At 43.8% G+C, this 22,814-nt stretch overlaps 1 protein-coding gene across 4 annotated transcripts in view; it reads left to right on the top strand.

Moving 5' to 3' along the window:
- Positions 1-22,814, top strand: part of MSH3 (mutS homolog 3) — a 239,535-nt gene that overhangs the window by 117,854 nt on the left and 98,867 nt on the right. For all 4 annotated transcript variants that reach the window (XM_075592324.1, XM_075592301.1, XM_075592316.1 and 1 more), the window contains 2 exons: positions 3,483-3,592; positions 16,789-16,921. In XM_075592324.1, coding sequence (XP_075448439.1) covers positions 3,483-3,592; positions 16,789-16,921 — 243 coding nt within the window. The remainder of the gene's footprint in view (positions 1-3,482; positions 3,593-16,788; positions 16,922-22,814) is intronic.

Consider the following 22,814-nt stretch of genomic DNA (forward strand, 5'->3'; position numbering starts at 1 on the left):
CTGCCAAGCCCATGGCTAGCCCTCCTTGGTAAGTCTCCTGAAGTTTTGCCAAGGGGATACCGCAAGTTATCTGGACACATACTGTCCCCCACAAGATGCTGTATCATGGCAACTTGGAGAAGGGCTGGAAGAGGAAGAGGAAGAGAGAGACTGCTATTGGAGGACCCGCAAGTTTCTTTATCTGTTCCTATCACCTCTCTACCGCTGTCCGGTGCTACTGACCCAATCCTCCATATCCTATTCCCACTGACCTGATCCTCCTCGTTATGCAGCACCCATCCTCAAGTCTCTTCCATGTTCTCGCTGACTGTATTCTCCTTGACTGTATTCTCCTTGAACTCGCATCCTCTCAATGTCCTGATCCTCCTTTCTCTCCCTACTTCTCTCCCACTTCCATCCTCTCATTGGCTGATCTGCGTCTTCTCTTCCTCTCACCATTGCGCATTATTTGGTTCATTTTAGTAAATACATGTACTACAAATGATTTGTGTGACAAGTATAGAATAGTATAAAAATATAGAAATAAAAATATTTTATAAAATCATGGTAAAAACTATTATTGCAAATCACCTGGGGTGTTTTTTTTCTTTTATGTTCCACGGTTGGGAAATCCTCTGATATATTGGCATTTCGTATAATGTTTTATTTTAGATACAACATTTTGATAGGTGTTTTGTAATAGAATACCAATGTAAAAGGGGTAGGGGACTGTGACAAAAGGGGGTAGCCATAATAATAAAGGTGAAGCCCGACTGGTTACCTCTGAAAACCGTGGATCCCTGCTAATTAAGTAGCACCATAAGCCACGGACACTATAATGTATACCTAAAACCTGTCCTGTTATGTGTGTTACCCTTTGCCCTGATCTAATAGACATGGGATTACGGGTGTGGGAGTTTCAAGGGGGATATTTGGATCAATGTGTGTTCAGATTGTGTGTAGGAGTTCGGGGGACAAAGTTACCGGTAGTCCCGTAATTCTCCTCGACGTCCAGGCAGGATCTGTGGGTACGCGAGGGGAATTACACTGGGGCGACACAGTGTCCCCCAGAGTCCTGTTTTTCGACAACAAGTATCTCAGACCCATTTTCCCCCATATGTATAATGTTCCCCAAGAGATAGGAGTTTAATAAAACAATGTATTATGTTTTATATTGTGTGCATTAATCTCTATACAGCCAGCCCAGGCATTTACATAGGTGCCAGGTTGTTTGTATAGAGGTCGTGGATCATAGGGGAGAAAGGATGTCCAGTGGTACCGGAACAGGTTGCTGAGTGGGGAAGGGTGGAGTACTGGGTCCGGAGAACGAACAAGGGCTTCCCGCAGGGAGCCTACCCCGCGGGAGGCAATGGGTTGGCTGTGGGAAGTCGCTGCTCGTAGGCGCGATTCCCATTGGCCAATTCGTATTTCCCGCTTGCCCTACTTTCTGAGCCAGCTCGACACACTCCCTCCTCTGATGTCAGCAGCCAGACAAGCCCCTATTCTGATTGGCTAGCTGAGTTACGATCTGGTCTCTGATTGGTTGCCATCCCCTTATCCATGTTAGACATAGAACACAGAGGTCTATGTAAGGGGACTGGCCGATCAGAGAACCAGACGAATTCAGGCTTAGGTTGGCGAGGCACTGACGGGCTTTTCAAAGTTGCTCTGTTGCAAATAGCAGAGCAACCGGCTTCGATTTTAGCCGGAGAAGCATGCCTAGCTGAGAATAAGTCCTGCATTTTACAGCCAAGTTCTAGGAATTGACTTGCTCGCGGTTAAGGCATAGAGGCAGGTATCTTCCCAGAGGAAGGTACTGTGAAGTTTCTGGATCAGGAGCGGACAGGGTAAGCCTTCTGATGTGGGCGCCCTGCACCTAGTTAGGCTAGTGTCTCCCCCAGACCCCCAGTAAGTGTATATTTTCTGTATTTTGTGTAATATCTGCGGGTGTGTCTGGTATGTCTGCTGGTCTCATCAGAATAAACCTTATATTATTCCACTACCTTGTTTTGCCTAGTGAATGATCCCAGTAGGTAAAGGTATTAAAAGTACTGATCTCCCATGACAGTGACATACAGTAACTTTTACCACAGGTGCAAACAAAAATAAGTGTAAATTACTTGATGAATAGAAAGTAATAAATATATACATTTGAAATATACAACCTCGGTGAAATGCTGCTCCAGTAATAAGACTTTCCACGGTTGTCATAAAGGGCTATGCGAGCATGGAACAAGACGCAAATCCTCCCGAAGTTATGGGTGGGAATAAAAACAGAAAAATACAAATAGTGCAATACAATTATAGAACAGTATCTCTAGAACGAATATATAGTTGATACACTCACACGTGTCGCAGTAATTTCAGATTTATGTGAGCGACCCTTCTCTGTGCGTCTGTGTGGAAACAAATTCTTCCAGGTTCACCTCAAAAATAAGAGAGGAAAGTGCATAGTGCAAACCAATTTTATTAACCAAAAAGGGGAGGTCACCTTCACTGCCGCCCTACGCGTTTGACTACTCCTGATAGCTTCCTCAGGGAATCGTAATGTTCAAGAGTACAGTTCCTTTTAAAAACGGAAGATTTTGGGCACTCGTGACGTCAGGCGCGCGGCCGACGGCCTCATCATAAACGGATTGAAGAAACACTCCAAACACGTGATCTCCATACAAAGCATGTGGATCGTAAAAATGCATGTGAAACTGTTGCAAATGACAGGGCAACAGTATCTAATACAAATGAATGTGCAAAACATTAAATATAACATAGGTTTACATTAAGAGCCTTGTACATGGGTAGCTATAGAGAGGGGTATGGAAAAAAAACCAGCTTATATGAGAATAGTCCAAAGAGGATGCCGTCGGACGCATGAGACATCATGAGCTTGCAGAGTCTGGTTTTAGGAGCCCCTGAGGAAGCTATCAGGAGTAGTGAAACGCATAGGGCTGCAGCTGAGGTGACCTATCGGAGGGGCACAAGCCCAGCTGACACCATAGTAATTGTTTCAGCAACTGGCAGATCTCTTCTAGACCCCTCCCGATTGTCCTACATGCCTGATACCCACATTTGTTTTTGAGATTTTAACTGTATTACCCCTTTTTTGTTAATAGACTTTGTTTGCGCTATGCACTTTCCTCTCTTACTTTTGAGGTGGACCTGGAAGAATTTACATCCACACAGACCCACGGAGAAGGGTCGCTCTCACAAGGCTGAAATCACTGCGACACTTGTGAGTGTATCAACTATATATTCGTTCTGGAGATACTGTTCTATAATTGTGTTGGACTATTTGTATTTTTTCTGTGTTCCTACCCACACACAACCCCGGGAGGATTTGCACCCTATTCCATGTTCCTATAACGTTTACCACAGCTCTTCTTTTTCAAATGTTTTTTTTTGTTTGTTTGAGAGACCCATAATATTATTTTTAACTTAGTTTTTTGTTATACAATCTTGATAAGTATATTTTCAACATGTTTTTTTTTTTCTTGATAATTACGCAGACTGACCTGAGGACAAAGGGCAGCTTGATGTGGGTACTGGATCATACTAAAACTTCCTTTGGGAGAAGGAAACTGAAGCAATGGGTGACACAGCCACTCCTTAATTCAAGGTATTGTTTTCATATTTTTCTCTGTAAAATGGTTGGACTAAAGGGTTAAGCCTAAAAGAGAAAATAAAAAATAAATACCGTACTCACTCACCCACCCACTAACTCACCCACTCACTAACTCACCCACCCACTAACTAACTCACCCACCCAGTCACTAGGAGAGACCCCGCTCACTAACTCACTTACCCGCCCTTACTAACTCGCCCGCTCACTAACTCACCCGCCCGCTCACAAACTCACCCGCCCACTCACTAACTGACTAACTCACCTGCCCAGTCACTAACTCACCCACCCAGTCACTAACTCACCCACCCACCGAGAGAGGGCAATGGGGAGCAGAGATAGGGGGTGAGTGGACAGAGAGGGGGAGCGGGACCATTCAATCCCGGGCAACGCCGGGTATATCAGCTAGTAAAAAATAAATACTGTATTCGTGTAAATGGCTTCATTAGAAAGATCAAAAGTTTTGGAGGAACTCCACAACAGTGCATCTAGATTTAAAATAAGCAAATGACTGAGCATGACTGTTTGTTAAATGACTGTATTGGTAAATGTATAAACATGAAACATCCAAGTGTCCTTTGTTTGAATAAAATTTCCTACAGAGTGAGTATATGTATGCTGGGTATATGATTGAGACCGTGGTAGCAATACTTGCTATGATTCATGAGACATAGAGTATATCAGGTAAAAGAGGACACTGGGCATTGCTGATAGTAACTCCCCTCGCTCTGGTTCCAAAATATATCCCTTGATGATAAATGTCCAAATTCTCTTGTGGATACACCCCCGGCTCACTCCTCTGTTGATAGTCAGACCGTAACACGGCAATAAAGCCAAGTCAAGTAAATAAATAGAAAGTACTCACTCTGTTTCCGGTACACAATGGTTTGAGGGCGTGGTCCAGCTGCATGCAGGTAACAAGAAGAAGGTGTAATGGCGGTACACAGCACAAAAAATACAGATCTGGACTGCCGATGCTAATAGCGAAAAAACTTTAATGGTACATACAAAAGGGAAAGGGAACCACTCTAACGCGCTTTGCGCCGTCTGGTGCTTTGTCAAACACATTCAAGTGGTTCTCTTTCCATTTTGTAAGTGCCATTAAAGTTTTCCTGTGATCGATCGGTGAAGATCCGGCCCGTGGGTTCACTAACTGGCTGTCAGTGCAGCATAAGAGGACCAGAGATGCAAAGTTCTGTGGGGAACATCATGTGACCAGGCAGTCACGAGATACAATTGGTGCACTGCTAGAGAGAGGGCAGGGCTCAAAAAGGTGTGTGCTATAGTCTGTTTCAGAAGAGGAAAGGGATGTACTATGTAAATGGTTGCTATAGAATGCGATCATTCTTCCTCTAACTACAGAGGTAAATAAGAATTTTAATCGGTTACTGTTAGGACCTGCAATATTTGGTCATGCCTTCAAGTGGCTTGCAGGCTTAAAATGCATTGGCCAAAGGGTTTAACTAAATGACTTTTTTTTCCAAGGGATATATAGGTATTTCACTGTATATTTTTGTCATTTTGGATGTAGCTTTGGGCTTCTTTGTTTTTTGTTGTTCTATTAACACTGCCATAAATATGAACTGGTCTCAAATCTAGGATTTCTATTTCGGTAGGGTTGTACTTGGGGGGGGAAAAAATACAGATCATAACATGGAGATAAAAGGTGAAAAATAGGTCAGTTTGCGTTTGGATGACTTTTTCATTATGAGGATTATTGAACACAAACTGGACAGGCAGTTCTGCTTTAGATTACTAGAACTAGCAGAGCCATATGTGAGGATGATTAAAGAGTGGATTAACTTTTAAAAGGAGGAGAGTGTGCTTCTTTTTTAAATAATTGGTTTCAACATTTATTGTCATAACATTGATTTCTGTTGAAAACAACTGCAGTATATTTATGTGTAGCAAACAATGACAGAGACATCCTTTTTGGTATTATAAATGGACTACACTGATTTCATAGAGGGCGGGTCAGTTTATTTTCTGGTCACACCTCAATCTTTTTCCTTGATGGCACAGGGCAGTGATTTTCATCCAGGAACCTTGGGTTTCGTGGACATCCCTAAAGGGTTCCTTGCAATTTTCAGGTCATTTGAAAATTGGACCAACTACAGAAGAGTTTACTCCTTACAATGCATCTGATCTCAGACACACTATTATATTATTTTATTTATTTATAAAATGTTTTGCCAGGAAGTAATACAGTAAATTGAGTTACCTCTCATTTTCAAGTATGTCCTGGACACAGAGTTATGATGACAATACATGGTAACATTAAATGAACAGGGTTATACATTATATTTAAAGACATTACATGAACAGTTAAAGATAATATATGTTATAGGCGTATGTAGCAGTTACAGACCAGATTAAAATTTGACAACGCTTTAGTTTTGAGAGAACTTAGACTGGGGGCGGCATTGAGAGTCTCTGGTAGATTGTTCCAGTTGTGAGGTGCATGATAAGAGGAGGAGCTGTCAGCAGTCGTTTGGAGTCAGATCTCAGATAAGTGCTGCATGTCTTAAGGGTGAGGAGCATGTTCAGCTGCGGGGGTAGGTTGCCCAGAAACTATTTGAAGGCAAAACAGGAAAGATGAACTTTGTGCCCAGACTCAAGTGATAGTCAATCTAGTTCTGTGAGCATTTCGTAGTGATGTGTGTTGTAGTTACATTGGAGGACAAAGCGACATATTGAATTATAGAGGCTGTCTAGTTTGCCAAGGTGAGTTTTGGGTGCTCTACCATATACTACAGTATGTCCCTATAGTCTATAATTGGCATTCGCATCTGCTGTGCGATACACTTTCTGACCAGCAGACTTAGGGGGGATTTGTTCCTATAAAGTACACTCAGTGTGGCATAGGTTTTGGATCTCAGGGTATTCGTGTGCAACCCAAATGTTAAATGGGAGTCAAACCATATGCTCAGATGTTAGAATGGAATGGAATTAGAGCTGGTTCTGATCTGTAGCTCTGCCATTGGTAGCTTTAATATTTACAGATATTGGGGTATCGGATACCTTGCTTAACCACCTGTTAGTGAGTGTGGGAGAGTGCTGCCTAGGATAAGTGTATCATATATGTGATGACCTGTGCTGGCAGGAGGAGGAGAAAAAATCCCTATGAAAGGCGCACGCCTCACAGAATAATTTAATGATACAGATATACAAATTAACTTTTATTGGTATTATAGTAAAATGAAGAAACCAATCTAGATAGACTGCTAGTGTCTCATAAATCACCAAATTGGTGTAGACAGTGTACAACACGATAATGTCACAGTGAAAACAAAAACAGTAGCCCCACACCCATGTGAAAACTAAAATGTAAAAGCCAATGCTGCCTGGGTACTAAGTACCTAGTCTGTGTGTATATAACGGGTGAGTATTTATATAGTTGGGATTGAGCACTAGGTTAACCACAATATCCAAGATAATGAGTAATAATTGTGGATGGTTTAAACTATATACTGTACCTTGTATCCCGACCCCGTAGATCCCCAAATGCGGACAAGAGCTGTCTCTCTTCCTGCTTTGCGGCAGACGTCTTTGGCGTGTGATTTCACGTGTCACTCTATGGCCCTTGACCTGACGCACGTTTTGCTGGGCAACCAGTCAGCTTCTTCTTTTCCACAAAACATCTAAAACAAGAGACAGAACATAAAACACAGACAGAGCTCAGTGCACATCCAGTGAAACTCATACACGGTACAGTGCCTAAATATATATGTATAGATATCTATTAAATAAAATGGTCTTTTAGTTTAACATTTTGGCCAAATTGTTGTAAGCCCCTGAGCCACTACACAGCAGACCACATCTCAAGGGTCCCTAACACTAATATAAATTCTTAATAACCTGTGCATTACCAGGAAGAATGATTTATAATAAATCTGTCAAATTTAGTTGCATAGTTCTAAGCCTGATTGAAGCTTTTATTAACCTGTACATTACCAGGAAAAGCACTCTGTATTAGATTTGTCACAATCATACTGCAAGCAAGCAAGTTCCCCTGAGAGTGGGAGATGCTATGGAGTGAGCTTTTAACCACTTAAATGTGGGAGGGGGTGAGCTTCAACAAGATAGGAAGAGCCACCCTCCAATCAGCTAAGACCAGCTGAACAAGAATTGTAAAACATACATTTGTCCTGTTTGTTTTAGGTTAAGATAAATGTATAAAAGATTGTGCCTGGATGTATAGAATCCAGAATTAAAATATTTAAAATTGATAGCTATATGCAAATATAGATAAGAACATTGAATAATTGTGAAAGCCCTGCATTTTCATGAATTATAATACTGTACAGTAGGTAAATTGTTGGTGTTTGTATTGAGTTTGGCATCTTTTAGATCAGTACAAAGCTATCAGCTTACCCAGTGCTATTATGTCAATCAGGGCCGCCAACAGAAATCATCGGCAAAGGACAAACATTTTAAGCAGGCCCCCCCCGTGTCGGTGGTATTGCGGGCCGCCGCCCTATTTCACACCTCACGAGCCCCCTCTCTTTCCTCCCCCCCTCGTCCCATGTATTTCTCTCCCTTCCGTCTCACCCCCCCTCACTCTTCCACCTCGCATGTATTTCTCTTCCCTGTGTCTCACCCTTACTCCATCTTTTTCTAACTCACCCCCTCTCTCCTCTTCCTCCGTCAATTACCCCACACTCACTCATTCCCTCCCCCCTCACACAATTCCCCCCACAAGATATATTCCAATAAACTTCCCACTCCCCAATGCAAAAAACTTCCCACCCCCAAATACATACAAAAAAAAAATCCCCATACAAAAAATCCATACAAAAATCCTATCTACCCAATACATATATAAAAAAAAAACCAATACATACAGTATAACACTGTCACAGGAGACCAGGGTTATTAACACCTTTTCCTACCGGGATCATTTGATTGAGCAAGACACAGCAGTAAAATAAATTGTAATTTATTCCAGCATTTGACATACACACAAAGTAACACAATTTACACTGGAAACACACTTACTGGGAACGGGGCTAACAAAATAAATCTTCCTTAAAATGAGAAGTTAACAAACGACCTCTGTAGGAGCCATTTTCAATGACCTGGAGGTGCTCGTGAAAGTCCTGGAACGCAATTCGGCATGCAATCCCAGCCGCAACTGCTACGTCCTCAAAAAGCGGGACTTAGAACATTTCTTGAGTCAAAATCTTTGAAGCCGGCTCACGTCTATTTCTTAAAGAGCATCTTTGAATTTGCCGCTGATGGTTTGGCGCTTGGAATCTGAGGTCCTGATTGGCTGCAAGGTTTCTTATAGGTTTTAGAGTCCCATTCAGAAACCACTACAACCAATCAGGGCGTGGGAATTCTCCTGACAGCCTATCACCGATTTTGCCAGTATTCTGAAGCCGGGTGGGTACCGATTTGGATTCTAAGGGGCATGCGCCAACCTGGCACCTCTGCCTCTTAGCATATCGAGCCCACCCGCTGTCCAGGCTCTGCAGAGTCTAGAGAAGGGCAAATGGTTGCCGGATAACCCTTTGTTAGCCCAGGATGGAGGTACTTGGTATAACTCCTCCTACTAGTCCTGTAAAACTCCTGTTCTAACACTTTGGTATCCCTGAGGCTTTCAACTCTGGGTCTCGAGTAGACTCAGTGGCGCCAAGCTTGGTAGCCATCTGGTCTCTCGGAACCACGGACTTGGAATCCCACAGCCACATATATAATGTTACAAGCATTCACATTTATTAAATAAAACCTGTAATAAAATTCTCTCTGCTTATGTGTCTCTGTGTTTTAACTGGTATAAGTCTTCTGGTCCGGTGTCAGATATAGAATAAGAATGTGTTCCCTATTCTTACCAGCCTTATCCCTGGCACACTGCACAACCATGACTTTAACTGTACCCACACAATAAAAACCCTTGCAGCTTTCCGACATAGCTGGAGTACCCACTGAACCCCTATACCAGGGTCAGTGTGACTTGGGCATGGTCTGGGCATGCCACCATATGCTAGTGACCCCTGGACCGTTTTGAGGATACCATGATCCCCCATGCCCTCTTTACTTTTCCTGTTTGTGCTGAAGCAGGGAACCCTGGCAGTGAGTCGTAAGAACGTTTCCAGGGTAGGATTTTGCCAGAGCACTGTGCTTCAATGTGCTAGAGAATCTTACCTTATTCCCGGGTACATCTTTGGGGTATCTCATAACTCGGGAACCCTGCTTAATAGGAACAATCTGATTGAAGTTTCTCTGCAAAACCCGCCTCAAACTCACAGCCTCGCAAGCTCTGCTGTCCAGCACCCCTGGAAAGGCAAAACACAGAAAATACTGAATTGTCGCATAATTTATACACAGTCTCAGTGATGCATACACGAAAGTTGGGTCCAAGGGCTGCCACTCCAGGACCTTTACACACGGATCAGGGGTAATCCATACATATAAAAATACCCCCAAGCCCCCCAATACATATAAAAATACCCCCAAGCCCTGCAATACATATAAAAATACCATCCAATCCATATACAAATACAGACTTACCTTGGGTCAGGCCAGGCCCGGTGTCTGTGGGGGTCCGCTGGCTGGGGGAACCCGGCCGGCGCTGCAAATTTCTCCCGACCTCTGGCCAGGCCCTGCTGCCGGTCGCTTCTGGGAAAGATGCGTCTTTTCTTAAATATACGGCTTATTACAAGTAGATTTTCTGTTCTGACAGCTTATATAACAGTTGACACTGCAGCATGTGTAATTGCGGGGAGGGGAGACCATTTGTCTTTCTCTGCTCCTTATAATAGTTATTGTTTAGAAGAAATGAATCTAATAAACTGAACACTTAAACTTGCATTGAGCGTAGTGAAACTGTTGTTAATTATCATCACGGGTACATATAAAGTATTATTAAAATGTTGCTTTTCTAAGCTTGAGAAACTTCAGTTTACTTTATGAATAAAGTAATCAACCTTATCCCTCAAAATAGAATAATGTTCAAATTAATATATCTTTATAATACTGTATACATTTGTAGTTGAAGTACCTTTTTTATGGCTGATCACAAAATGCCACGAAGTGATTATGAAATTATTAGGAATGGGGCTAGGATACTGGGGGTGAATAGATGTTTTTCTGCCACATTTCTTTATATGAAGCTGAATTATTTTTTATTGTTTAGACATTAAAAGAAATCTTTCCCAAACCGCCCATTCTTGCGTTCCGGCAACCACCAAACCTCAAACAGAAAATAGTCAACATAAAACTTCACAACGAACTTAAAGACCCTGATAATGGCACAAAACCGTGCAACAACACACGTTGCAAACTCTGCAAACATATATGCTAAGATCCCACAGCCAGTCACAACAATGGAACACTCAATGTTAAAGGATCATACAGCTGCACATCCAGGAACGTGGTTTATATGATTCAATGCGATAAATGTGACCAAGGATGCTACATTGGGGAAACCAGCCAAAAACTTCAAGGAAGAATGAATATGCACAGACACTCTATACTCCACCATGAAGAAGGAAGATACTGCTCACCACTGGGACATCATTTCTCACTACCAGATCATTCCACAAATGATTTAAAAATCTAAATCCTCAATGGAATGTTCAAACGCATCCAAGAACGGAAAACATTTGAGCTCAGAATGATAAGACTCTTTGACACCAAAACAAGTGGACTTAATGCAGACATGGGATTTCTCACACACTATCATAATTTGTTGAAATGGTCCTCCCTGTCTCCCTGCCATAGTGCCATCCTACACCTTCCCACTCCCCCCCCCCAGCATCATCTTCCCCCTCTGTGCTAATGTGGATGTGCAGCCCCCCATCCCTAATTCTCACCTTCCTTATCTCTGTTTTAAAACCCTTCCAGTGCCTCTCTGTTCTTTATTCTTCCTTTTCCAAATCCCTGTCTAAGTTGTAGAAACCATTGTATACCAGTATTGCTGACCTGAGGAAGAGAGGAAAACTCTCGAAAGCTTGTCCTATGACATAAATTGTTAGTCCAAATAAAAAAGGTATCACCTAATACTGAAGAACTCATTTATTCAGACAAAAGGTGACACATTGTGTGCTCATTTGCATGTCATTTCCCAGAATCCCTTGCTGCAGTGGAAGCACTGTATGCTGGGGATAATGGTGAAAGGCAGGGTTGCAGACCTGCCTAAGACATGTGAATGTGCTCACAAGTGATCTTTTTATTTGATATATATATATATATATCGATGCAATGTTCCGTTCCATGTTCTTTGTATATACTATAATTAATGGGGCGATCTGCATTTTTTATTTTACAGGACGTACCCACAGTAAGTGAAATAGCTGTATTTGTTTTGTTTGCTAATCTGTAATCATTTAAATTCTAAACAATTATTATACTCTTCTGCTTGTCCTAAATCACAACTCGCAGTCCACAATCTTAATTTCCCCTGGGTTAATAAACAATTTTGACCTTGTCAATAGATATTGTTCTTTCTTAGTTTGGTACCTATCTATGTTTTGTTTGTACTTTTATGGATTCCCCCTGGAGAGGATCATTAAGGGATCAAGGAACAAATTGATGGGTTCCATTCTAAATACATATTGCAGGTTCTGACTTCTCTGAGCTGTGAGAATTCAAATGAATATTTTTAGAATTCTATTTAAAAATATCAATTAGTTGTCATGTGATCGTTGTCATTTTAAAAGAGCCGTCCCACCTAGTGGCAAATAGTTTTTTCTAAGTAACTTATCAATGTTATTGGCTTCCTTAAAAGGATTCAGTCAACCTTATAGTAAGTTTTCATGTGCTTCCTGTGTAAAAGTTAATAAGTTGCTATTTCCTTCAAGTTATATATAATATTAACCATTTGAATGCCCCCAGGACGTAGTCACTACTGCTGCGGCCGAGTTTATTCGAGCATTTGCCCATTCTCGGCCGCAGCAGTAACCTGGTGCGCGCCGGAGGGTGCCGGGCGCGCGCCAAAGCAGCGGAAGAGCGCCCTCCGATCGGGGCGCTCTCCCTCCCGCTGCCGGGTCCTCCGGAACCCCCTGCCGCCGTCCCCCACATCGCGGGACACCAGGGCTCCCTCGGGGAGCCCTGGACGCGCGTGCAGGGGGCGCTGACACCCGATGACGCGTGACCGCGCATCGGTGACGCGCGGCACGCCAAGGGAGTGGGGCTAGCAAGCCGGGGCATCCCCCGGCTTGCGGAACTAGCCCTGCTCGGATTAAACGTGTCGGTAGTGTATGTCATGGGGACTGGGAATCCGGGTCCTTCATGATGTAGTGACTACGTCATTCTAAAACTGCTGTTTTTTTCCGGGTCCAATCGCCTCCTGTGTTCCCATAGAGCAAGCCTGCACAACTCCAGTCTTCGAGGGCTGCAAACAGGCCAGATTTTCAGGATATACATACTTCAGCACAGCTGGCTCAATTAGTGGCTCAGTCATGTTTGTGGCCCTCAAGGACTGGAGTTGTGCAGGCCTGCCATAGAGTGCAAGATGTGATCTTACCAGTGAGGAAACAGAGAAAGAAGGCCTCTCCTCTTCCATGTCCTTCAAAATGGCCGCCACAGTCACGTGAACACACTCTGCCGGAGGGGCTGTGGCACTCAGGCACCATATGGTCCTTCAGACACTCAAAGTATAAATAATTTGAGAATTCTTTGAGGTATACTGAACCTTACTGTATATGTAATGTATAACATAACTTATACGCCCGCTCTGCTCACACTCCAACCCTCACAGTACATTACCAATTGTGATAACTTTTAGAGGACCTTATTATTCAACTTTTAAAAACTCTTTTTATTAGCACCGGACAACACCTTATGGTCTGTTCAAGTGACTGGGCTGTGTCACGTACGGCAGACCTGTGAGCACGTGACCTTCATATGGGACAAGAGTTAATACACAACCCCGAAGCTGTCCCACATTTCACCTTGGCAAAGGGCCCTCAAATGGACAATATCTCCCCTATGGGACAAGGATTAATACACAGCTTACAAGCTTCCCCACTTTTCACCTCTGCAAAGGTACCTCAAATGTGTAATTTCTCCCCTAAATCCGTCCCCAGATACCACCTGACACAAATAGCGTACAAGTGGGCACGTGGCTTCGATATGCAACCAGGGTTAATACACACAGCTGCTCTAGCCAACTCACCTTTCTCCTCCGCAAGGGTACCTCCAATGAGTCAATGTTAACCCCTTACTCAATTGCAATCATATCTATATGCTTCCACCACCCAAGATATGGAAATAAAAGATGTAATATTAATAAATCTGCCCGGGTCTCGGGTCCCTGTTTATGATTAAAAACAAATATGCACTTGACACACAAAAGTTTGTTTTAGCAAAATGTGTCAGAAAATGTAAATACTCTCTCCAGAGTGTGCAATCAGTTAATTCAGGGCTGAAAGCATCACTTATTAAATGTTTTAATTAATATATAAAAATACTGTGCTTGTATTACAGAAAAGAGATTACAAGAACATACAATTACAATAAATGCAGAACAGTTTGTCAAAATAAAAGGATAAAACAGAAAACTTTATACTTATTACCATATATGTTTTGTCAATGCATTGGGCACCCCTGTCTTTTGTTGTAAAACAGAAAACCCTTTACATTACCCTAGGTCAAAGGTTTTCTCCCAGAGAGGTCACTGGCGCAGAATTGAGACTCACGTGTTTTGTCTGAACAGCTGTTGAAATCTGATTTTCATAATCCGTGCTAAGACTTATATCCTATCTCTTTCCCATTGAAACAACATAAGCCCACCCCCGTCGTAAATAAGCTGCGAGACCGACAGTTTTATGACGGAGAAAAAAAAACCCCTTTACTAATGACGTTAGATTGTGTCTCCGTATATGACCGCACTCATAACTTCCCCTAACTAATACTTACACACACGTGAGTCACATCAATACATTCAGGCGCTCATTGCAGACATGACAAGACAAGCATGACATCTTGCCCGTAGACCTGAGTGACAAATTAATATCTGTCCCCCAGTATTTGCCAGACATCCCATATCTGGTCCCATTGCGGTCGTCTCCCTGAAACGAATGCAAATATCAAAATGTTATACTTCAGCGTCGCTGTCAAGTCCATGATTCCATATTTCACATCTTTGGGATGGTATAGGGTAGTCACACCCTTCCAGGGATGCTTTGAAAACCTCATAAACCGTGTGCTGTTTATGTTTGTGTCAGGAAAGCCACAATTTACTTCCAGCTCTGGCAAAACTTATGTTCTTATCTTGAGACTCTATCAGTACCATACAACCCATCTGGCACTTTTAGTGTGCCATACAGGATAGTTACCCCCCTTTGCCCCTCCCCCCTGCCCCCAAATTAAGTTCCTTTGGAGCTCAGAACAGACCCATGCAAAGTCCTGACCTGTTACAAACCCAAATATTGTATTATTAAACCCAACTTGTACCTTCATTAAACCCTGAAGCCACAGATAGATTCAAATACATAATATCTCATGATATTATCATGAAAGGCTGTAAGGTATTTGAAACGTAATATCTTTAAAACTGAGCACCTCATATTTCTACTCAAACTAAGGCAATTCTTATTCTCCCTCACAGCAAATAGCCACACATTACATCCAGTTACCAAAGCACATGGTTTAGGCATTACATCAAACTTCTCTCTCGCCTTCACGTTCATGGTCTGGCAAAACCCTGTAATTTACAATATTATTACCTGCCATTTTCCTCTCTCACTCAACAACTGTAACTGTTCCATTGCAATTTAAAATGCTTTCTCAGAGAACTGTTCTCTCCTGCTTGAATACATCTAATAGTTTGCAATTAAATTCTGCATCACCTACAATTAGTGTAAGGAAGTAGGTAGTGTGATACCTTTTATTGGGCCAACAGTTGAAAAGTTACAAGCTGTGTGTGTGTGTGTGTGTGTGTGTGTGTGTGTGTGTGTGTGTGTGTGTGTGTGTGTGTGTGTGTGTGTGTGTGTGTGTGTGTGTGTGTGTGTGTGTGTAATTAATCATCTAGTTACAATGGGTATGGAGAGGACGTGAAATATGATGACCGAGTTGATGATGACAGGCTAGTGGGAATATTGACAAAAAAGGGGGATATGGCTGCACAGCCAAGAGAGTGGGTCACGAGATGAATATAAAAATATTGCTTTATTGGCCCATATTAAAAAAACAGAGGTGTAGTAACCCTCCTATGCATTTCGTGCGCGTTGCACTTTATCAAGTGATCCTTGATAAATCCATATTTTTATTTTCATCTCTTAAGCCACTCTCTTGGCTGTGCACCATATCCCCCCTTTTTTGTCTATCCTGATCAAACTACTGGCAGCACGCTCAACTAAAAGGTGGCACAGGACAGAGGTACATCATTTTATACATTACCTAGTGATCTCTTATTGTAATAGTGGTCCTGGGACTATCCCAACGAGGTTTTGAGGAGTGGGTTTTAACCCACTAACTCTTACATTCAGGGTATATATGTCTCTTCGTGGACCTTATACTTTTTGAGAGTCACTATTGTTATCTTTATTGAATACATATCACAGGCCTCATGCCCTGTGCCTCTGCTTATACGTAATATCAAGTGTATTTACATTTACGGATCCGGCACTGGAGCACTCATATCACTACAAACCTTTTCTCTGGTGGGAATATTGAGACTTGAGAGGGTACTCTATTGTTTTGTAATACTGCCCTTAAGAAACAGAAAACACAGGAGTAAGAACCTGAATGGAGCAAGACAATGGATTTGTATAGATACACTTTGTGTGTGTGTCATCATCATCGTCAGCTCTTGTCTATGTGGAGACCTCCTCAATGATCTTCTAGGTAATGTGGTTGCAAGCCTTTCGTCTCAATATTGTTCCAACAAGTGTTCTGATTTCCTCCTCCCATCTTACTTACTTGATGGCCATCTTGGTCTTTTAATGTCTTGGAAGATAGTTGAGCATCATCTTTGTCCATTTGTGCTATATGTCCAGCCAACTGCCCTTTCAATTTCTTCACCCATGTCATGGGGATGTCCCACACGTGATGTGGTGCACTAATTGTTATACCTCACTGGGCTTCATACAGGGTGGCTATATAAATAAACATACTGTATACATAAATATGTACAAGGTAATTTATTTAAGAACCATTACACAGAAGGAACATGTATTCGTCTGTGATATATAAAATACGTATTTTCATGAAATAATTTTACCTTATGATTGCTTTTGCTTCTCCAGTGAAATTAATGCTCGACTTGATGCTGTATCGGAGGTCCTGCTATCAGAATCCAGCGTTTTTAGTCAAGTTTGCGGATATCTCTCTAAACTGCCTGATTTGGAGAGGGGAATTTGCAGTATTTATCACAAAAAGGTAAGTATCCATAAAACCAGTCATGCCCTAAGGTATCTACGAAACCTTTAAAGAACAGGACACTCTTTAGTCAATCTGAGCCTCAGTGCATTATTAGAAATATCAAAATATTATTTCTATGAGAATATACATTTTTCGGTCTTACATAAGTGCAACAATGGATTTGTAAGGTTTTATACATGTATCCATGTTTATCAGGTCTACATTTGCTATATTGCGTTTATGGATGTTTTAAACTTCTGTGAAATGATCACCTGCCCCAGTCACCAGTTAGCTGGCGAATCAAGTTAACCATTAGGATTTGTTAGCAGATTCCCCTCTTGGTGACAAGCGTCAGAGCGTCAACAGAAGAACAGGTGATGAAGTCATGTGAGGAGATTTTTTTTCCCCCACACCAACCCTTGGTCCTCACTGCTGCTACAGAGAGACTGCATGATTAAGGCCGAGCTCACGGTGGCGGCGCGTGCTCGCTACTGTGCGTACCACTGTGCGCACTCCTGCAGCCCCAGCAATGTGTCCACTAGGCTGCAGGAGATTGGGGAGGTGATCGGGGGCGTGGCAAATGCGTCACAAAGCTGGTTCGCCCTCATTGGCTGAGCCAGCTCACGTGACGCTGACGGCACACGACTGCAGCCCGAAATCTCAAATGTACTTGTTGGGCCAAAATGTAGTAGTGTCTATGCGCCAGCGCCGCGGCCACTTGAGGAACTGCAATAGGAAATCAGGTAAGAGTTGCGGAAGTACGCACGCAGCGACATGGCAACCATGAACGCGGCCTAAGAAGGAGATTGAAAAGTAGATGTACTGGTACAGATACAGAGAGAAAGTATAAGAAAAAAAGTTCACAAAAAAATATTTTGATCACTGGATTCTAAAAAGCAATTGGTATACTTGCACAAAGAGTAGTTTTTATCCCATTTTGTTTACAAGACTGCTAAAGCAGCAATCGTTACCAACAGTTGCCAAATAATCAAAGCGATTGTCATATGATGCGTTCTGTAATGTTTAATATCTTTCATAAGTTGTTAAATAGCTTTTCAACTTTACTTCAGTGAACTTCAAGAGTCATGTGTGACTTGTGACCTTGAAGAGGTTACTTTATAATCCTTATACTCTACCATCAAAAGTATACTATAATCTCATATGGTTTATACCCGTTGTGCTGTGTTCACTGCAATGCTACAGAAGGAACCAAGTTATTTTATATATACGTAGGTATTACAATAATTTATTTGTAGTTTTCCTTAGAGAGTGAAGGTACAATAAGAATATAATCATAGAGTGTTAAATGCTATCTCACACATTTATGTAAACAAGAAAAAAAATGGTTTGTTTTTAATAGGTAGCAGGGGTCTTTGGAGCTGAACTGTGTTAATTTCAGCTCAGCGGACCCCTGCTTCACAAGATGCTTACCTGCATAGGTCATACTGGTAGCAGCCCTGAATGGGTGAAGACTATGGAGGTTGAAATGTCCCGTGGCACGGGAGCCAATACTGTATGGTGTTTCGGCTTCCTATTGGATACCGGCATCACCTTCAGAGTTATGTATCTCGGGAACTAAAGGTACCGCCGTATCTAAAATTATTTCTGGAGACCACTGCTTCATATCTATTGACATTTAAAAAAAAAAGAATCGGACTATAAACAATATTGTGTTCAAGCTGCCATTTAAATTTTTTTTTTTTAATTAAATATGTCAATACAATCTACACACTGACAAGTGATTAGCTAAATTGCTTATCGATCCGTTCTCCTGTAATCGATCGCTGAAGATTTGGTTCGGGTTTCACTAAATGCATCCTCTTCTGCTGCACTGACAGCCAAAGTTCTGTGAGGGAAGATCATGTGACCAGGCAGGCACTTGATTCAGGTGGTTCACTGCTAGAGAGGGCAAGGCTCAAAATGGTGATGCTGTTTCAGAAAGTGAAGGGTGTTTGACTTTGCTACAGTTCCTATAGCAACAATTTACATAGCCTCCAGGCCGCTACTTATTTTTCTGGGCCCTACCAGTGTAAGTCCTGTTAGGTGCAGGCAGTGGATAGGTTAATTCCTTCTGAAAGGCCTGTGTGCTTTTGCAGCCTTGGATACATTTGATGTATCCATGGGCGGGCCTAGCAACAGCCAGAAAGTGTCAGCCTGAGGGAAGGATACTGATTGGGTCACATGTTGTATGTGATGACCTATCAGTATCCAGACCTGCCCTGTTATGGGGCAGGGTTACAAGCACATCCTCTGGGTTTATACTTACATTTTCCCAGAAGTGGGTCAGTCTGTGTCCCCTCCACCTGAGGAGTGGGAGTGTGTGTGTGGGTGTTATCCTGAGCACTACCAGAGATAAGAATCTGGATGGGGTCTGCAAGGCCTTATCTCTACAGGAGGGCTATGCAGTCTGTCTGACTTCTGCTGTACTGAATAAAGAACCAGTTGCACCATAATCCATTGTGGTTATTGACTGGACCAGAACATAGTGTCAGTATGGACCATCCTGCAAACACAGGATCCATGCTGGCTGGAGGCGCTGACCACCAGTGAAGAACCCTGAAAGCCTGTCCTGTTGATTCCCCACACCACCGTGGAACAATTCAGCCCTCCTGTTACCTCACAGGTGCGCACCACTCCACCACTAATATGGAGTAGCAACCCTAATCTCACTTAGGGTGGGGGTAAAGGGGCTACAGAACAAAAATGCTTGTTACATTAGAATACATTAAAATATCTTTAAAATAGTTTTGTTTTTAAAATGTTTTAAATGCTACAAGTATTTTCTCTTAGTACAGAACTGATTTATTAAAAAAAAAAAACACATGTAGGATATTGCTTGAACTGCAGCTTTAAGATATGTTGCACCAATTATTATAAGGAACACAGTTCCTGTAATTTCTTAGCCTTCCATAACCAACTGATGGCTGCATACCTACTCCTTAATTAATGTTCCCAGACCTGTGTTATAAATAATTTATATGGCTTGGAGTATGTATGAGTGAATATCTATATTGCATTCATTATATACAGATATAGCAGACGTTATCATTTCTGCTGGAACGGTGCAAGGACACACCACGTCAGCAGGAGCAGACACAATTTAAAAGGATTAGCCCTGTGCGAAAAAGGGGCAGGACTAACGTGCTATTGTACCCGCTGGCGTGTTTGCGAATTACAGTGCCGCTTGTCCTGTTTATTCCCGCTAGGTTAAGTAACGGTCTTGTATAAAAGTATTTACACTAACCTTCATGAGTAAATGAAGGAAACCGAATATCGGCTACTAAAGCAGAGTGGTTTTTAGCAACTTGTGTTGTGATAATTATAATAGCAATGTCCGGTGTATCAGGTAAGTAGCAGGGAGGGGGGAGACCACATAATGGGGTAATGCAAGGAATAACTGAAGCGGGGTACTTACAGAGAGGCGAGAAGTTCCCACCAGGCTATGTGACCCCTTGTATGGCTTCTCCTTACTCCCATCTCCGTTCTGATTGCCTGTGGTGTGGAGCCGCGCGCTCTCTACCCGTCACCACTGATCTGCTCCTCCCGCCGCAATGAGTGATCCGGTGGCGTCCGTCGATCCATAGTGTAGCAGGAACAAGAAGTGATCGAAGGGACTGCCGCTTGCTTGAGAAAAAAAGTTCAGGAACTCACCAGTATATTTGTCAAGTGCCATAGTGGGCTTGAAACGCGTGGGAGGAGGAGTTCTGTCTCAATTTTATGTTGCTCATTAAAGATTTTTTCATCTCTATAGTGGTGAGTTCCTGAACTTTTTTCTCAAGCAAGCGGCAGTCCCTTCAATCACTTCTTGTTCCAACCTTCATGAGTAGCAGGGCCGCCAACAGGGGCTGACAGCCGGTGTTGGTGTCCTGGGCCCCGTGGGTCGCCTGCGTGGCCATTTAAAAAAAAAAAAAAAAAATTCAGCTGGGATAAACTTCCGGCGCGCCGGCATGAGAGGGAGGCCCGGCGCGCGCATGAGCCAAACAGGTGCCTGCAGTGGGACAGGGCCAGCGGCAACTGCGGTTCCCTGCCGCAGGGCCCCGTTAGCCCCCGCGGCCGTCCCCTCCCCCCCCCACAGCACCATCCCCACCACAGTACAGCCAGGCCCCTCGCAGTCCTGCCAGCCCCTGCGGCCGTCCACCCTCCAGCACCGCCACCCCCCACGGCTGTCCCCCCTGCATCACCGCCGGGCGTCCCGCCAGCTACCGCCCAGCCACCCCCCCCCCGCAGTACCGCGGGGCCCCCCCACATCGCTGCCGGGCGTCCTGCCAGCTACTGCCCCTCCCCCTGCAGTACCGCAGGCCCCCCGCATTAACGCCTGCCGCTGGGTCCCCTGCCAGCTACCGCACCCTCCCAGCGCCGCCAACCTCCTTTGGCCGGCCCCACCACAGTACCGCCTGGCTCCCCGCATCACCGCCGGGCGTCTCGCCAGTCCCACCAGCTTCCGCCGCCCCCCCGCAGTACCGCCAGCCACCTGCCCCCCACAGTAGCACCACCACCCCCCCCCCCCGCAGCCACCCCCACAACCACCGCCCCCCCCGCCCCCTGCAACAACCGGCCCTCTGCAGCCACCGGCTCACCGACCCCCATCCCCAAGGTAAGTCTGATTTTGATATGTATTGGGGGGGGGGGGGGTTGGGGTAGTTTTTATATGTATTGGGGGGGTTTGGGTATTTTTTATATGTATGGGGGGGTTGGGGTAGTTTTTATATGTATTGTGCGGGGGTTGGCGTAGTTTTTATATGTATTGGGGGGGCGGTTGGGGTAGTTTTTATATGTATTGGGGGGGCGGTTGGGGTAGTTTTTATATGTATTGGGGGGGGCGGTTGGGGTAGTTTTTATATGTATTGGGAGGGGTTGGGTAGTTTTTATATGTATTGGGAGGGGGTTGGGGTATTTTTTATATGTATTGGGGGGGTTAGGGTATTTTTATATGTATTGGGGGGGTATTTTTTATATGTATTGGGGGGTTTGGGGTATTTTTATATGTATTGGGGGGTATTTCTTATATGTATTGGGGGGGTTGGGGTATTTTTATATGTTTTGGGAGGACGTGGGGATATTTTTTTTTTAAATGTATTGTGTCCAGTATTTTTGGACATGCCACCTGGCAACCCTGGCGGCCGTCCCCCCACCCAGCCATCCTGCAGCCACCGGCCTAATGCCCCCCACCCCTCTCTGTAGCAACGGCACCCCCTTCGCAGCCACCGGCCCTCCCGCAGCGGCGCCCCCCTATTAGTAGCCATCGGCTCCCCTATTAGGAGCCGCAGCCACTGGCCCCCCCAGTAGCAGCCACCGGCCCACCGCCCACTTAAAAAGCCAACGGCCCACCCCGCAGCCACTGGACCTGACCTGAGACCACCCACAAGTTAAGGCCGCGCTTACAGTGCCGGCGACGCGACCGATGACGTCACCCGTCGCCACTAGCGAAAGTTGTAATTTAACTTTCAGCGACGTCGCTAACGACAGGGTCATTGATTGGTTTACAGACAGTCACGTGGCGACAGTCTGTAAAAAATCAAATTTAACCCGCTTCCAAATTTTTGGTCGCTCCGTTGCTGTCGCGCTTACTATAAGCGCTGGGAACGGAGTCAATTATTTTGTTTCGGAGCGACGTTGCGTCGCCGTCGCGGGCACTATAAGTGCAGCCTTAGTCTGATTTTTATTTGTATTGGGGGTGTATTTTTATATGTATTGGGGGGGGTGGGGGTGTATTTTTATATGTATTGGGGGGGGTGGGGGTGTATTTTTATATGTATTGGGGGTTGAAGTAAAAGTTGTGCGCTAAATTTTTTTTTTACGTGGTCAGTGCGCTATGGGTTGGAGGGGGGGGGAAGCCCTGATCCTTTCATTTGTCCTGGGCCCCATGATTTCTGTTGGTGGCCCTGATGAGTAGACACATACTGTACAGTTC

The sequence above is a fragment of the Ascaphus truei genome, chromosome 1, assembly GCF_040206685.1.
Source record: "Ascaphus truei isolate aAscTru1 chromosome 1, aAscTru1.hap1, whole genome shotgun sequence".
Lineage (NCBI taxonomy): Eukaryota > Metazoa > Chordata > Amphibia > Anura > Ascaphidae > Ascaphus > Ascaphus truei.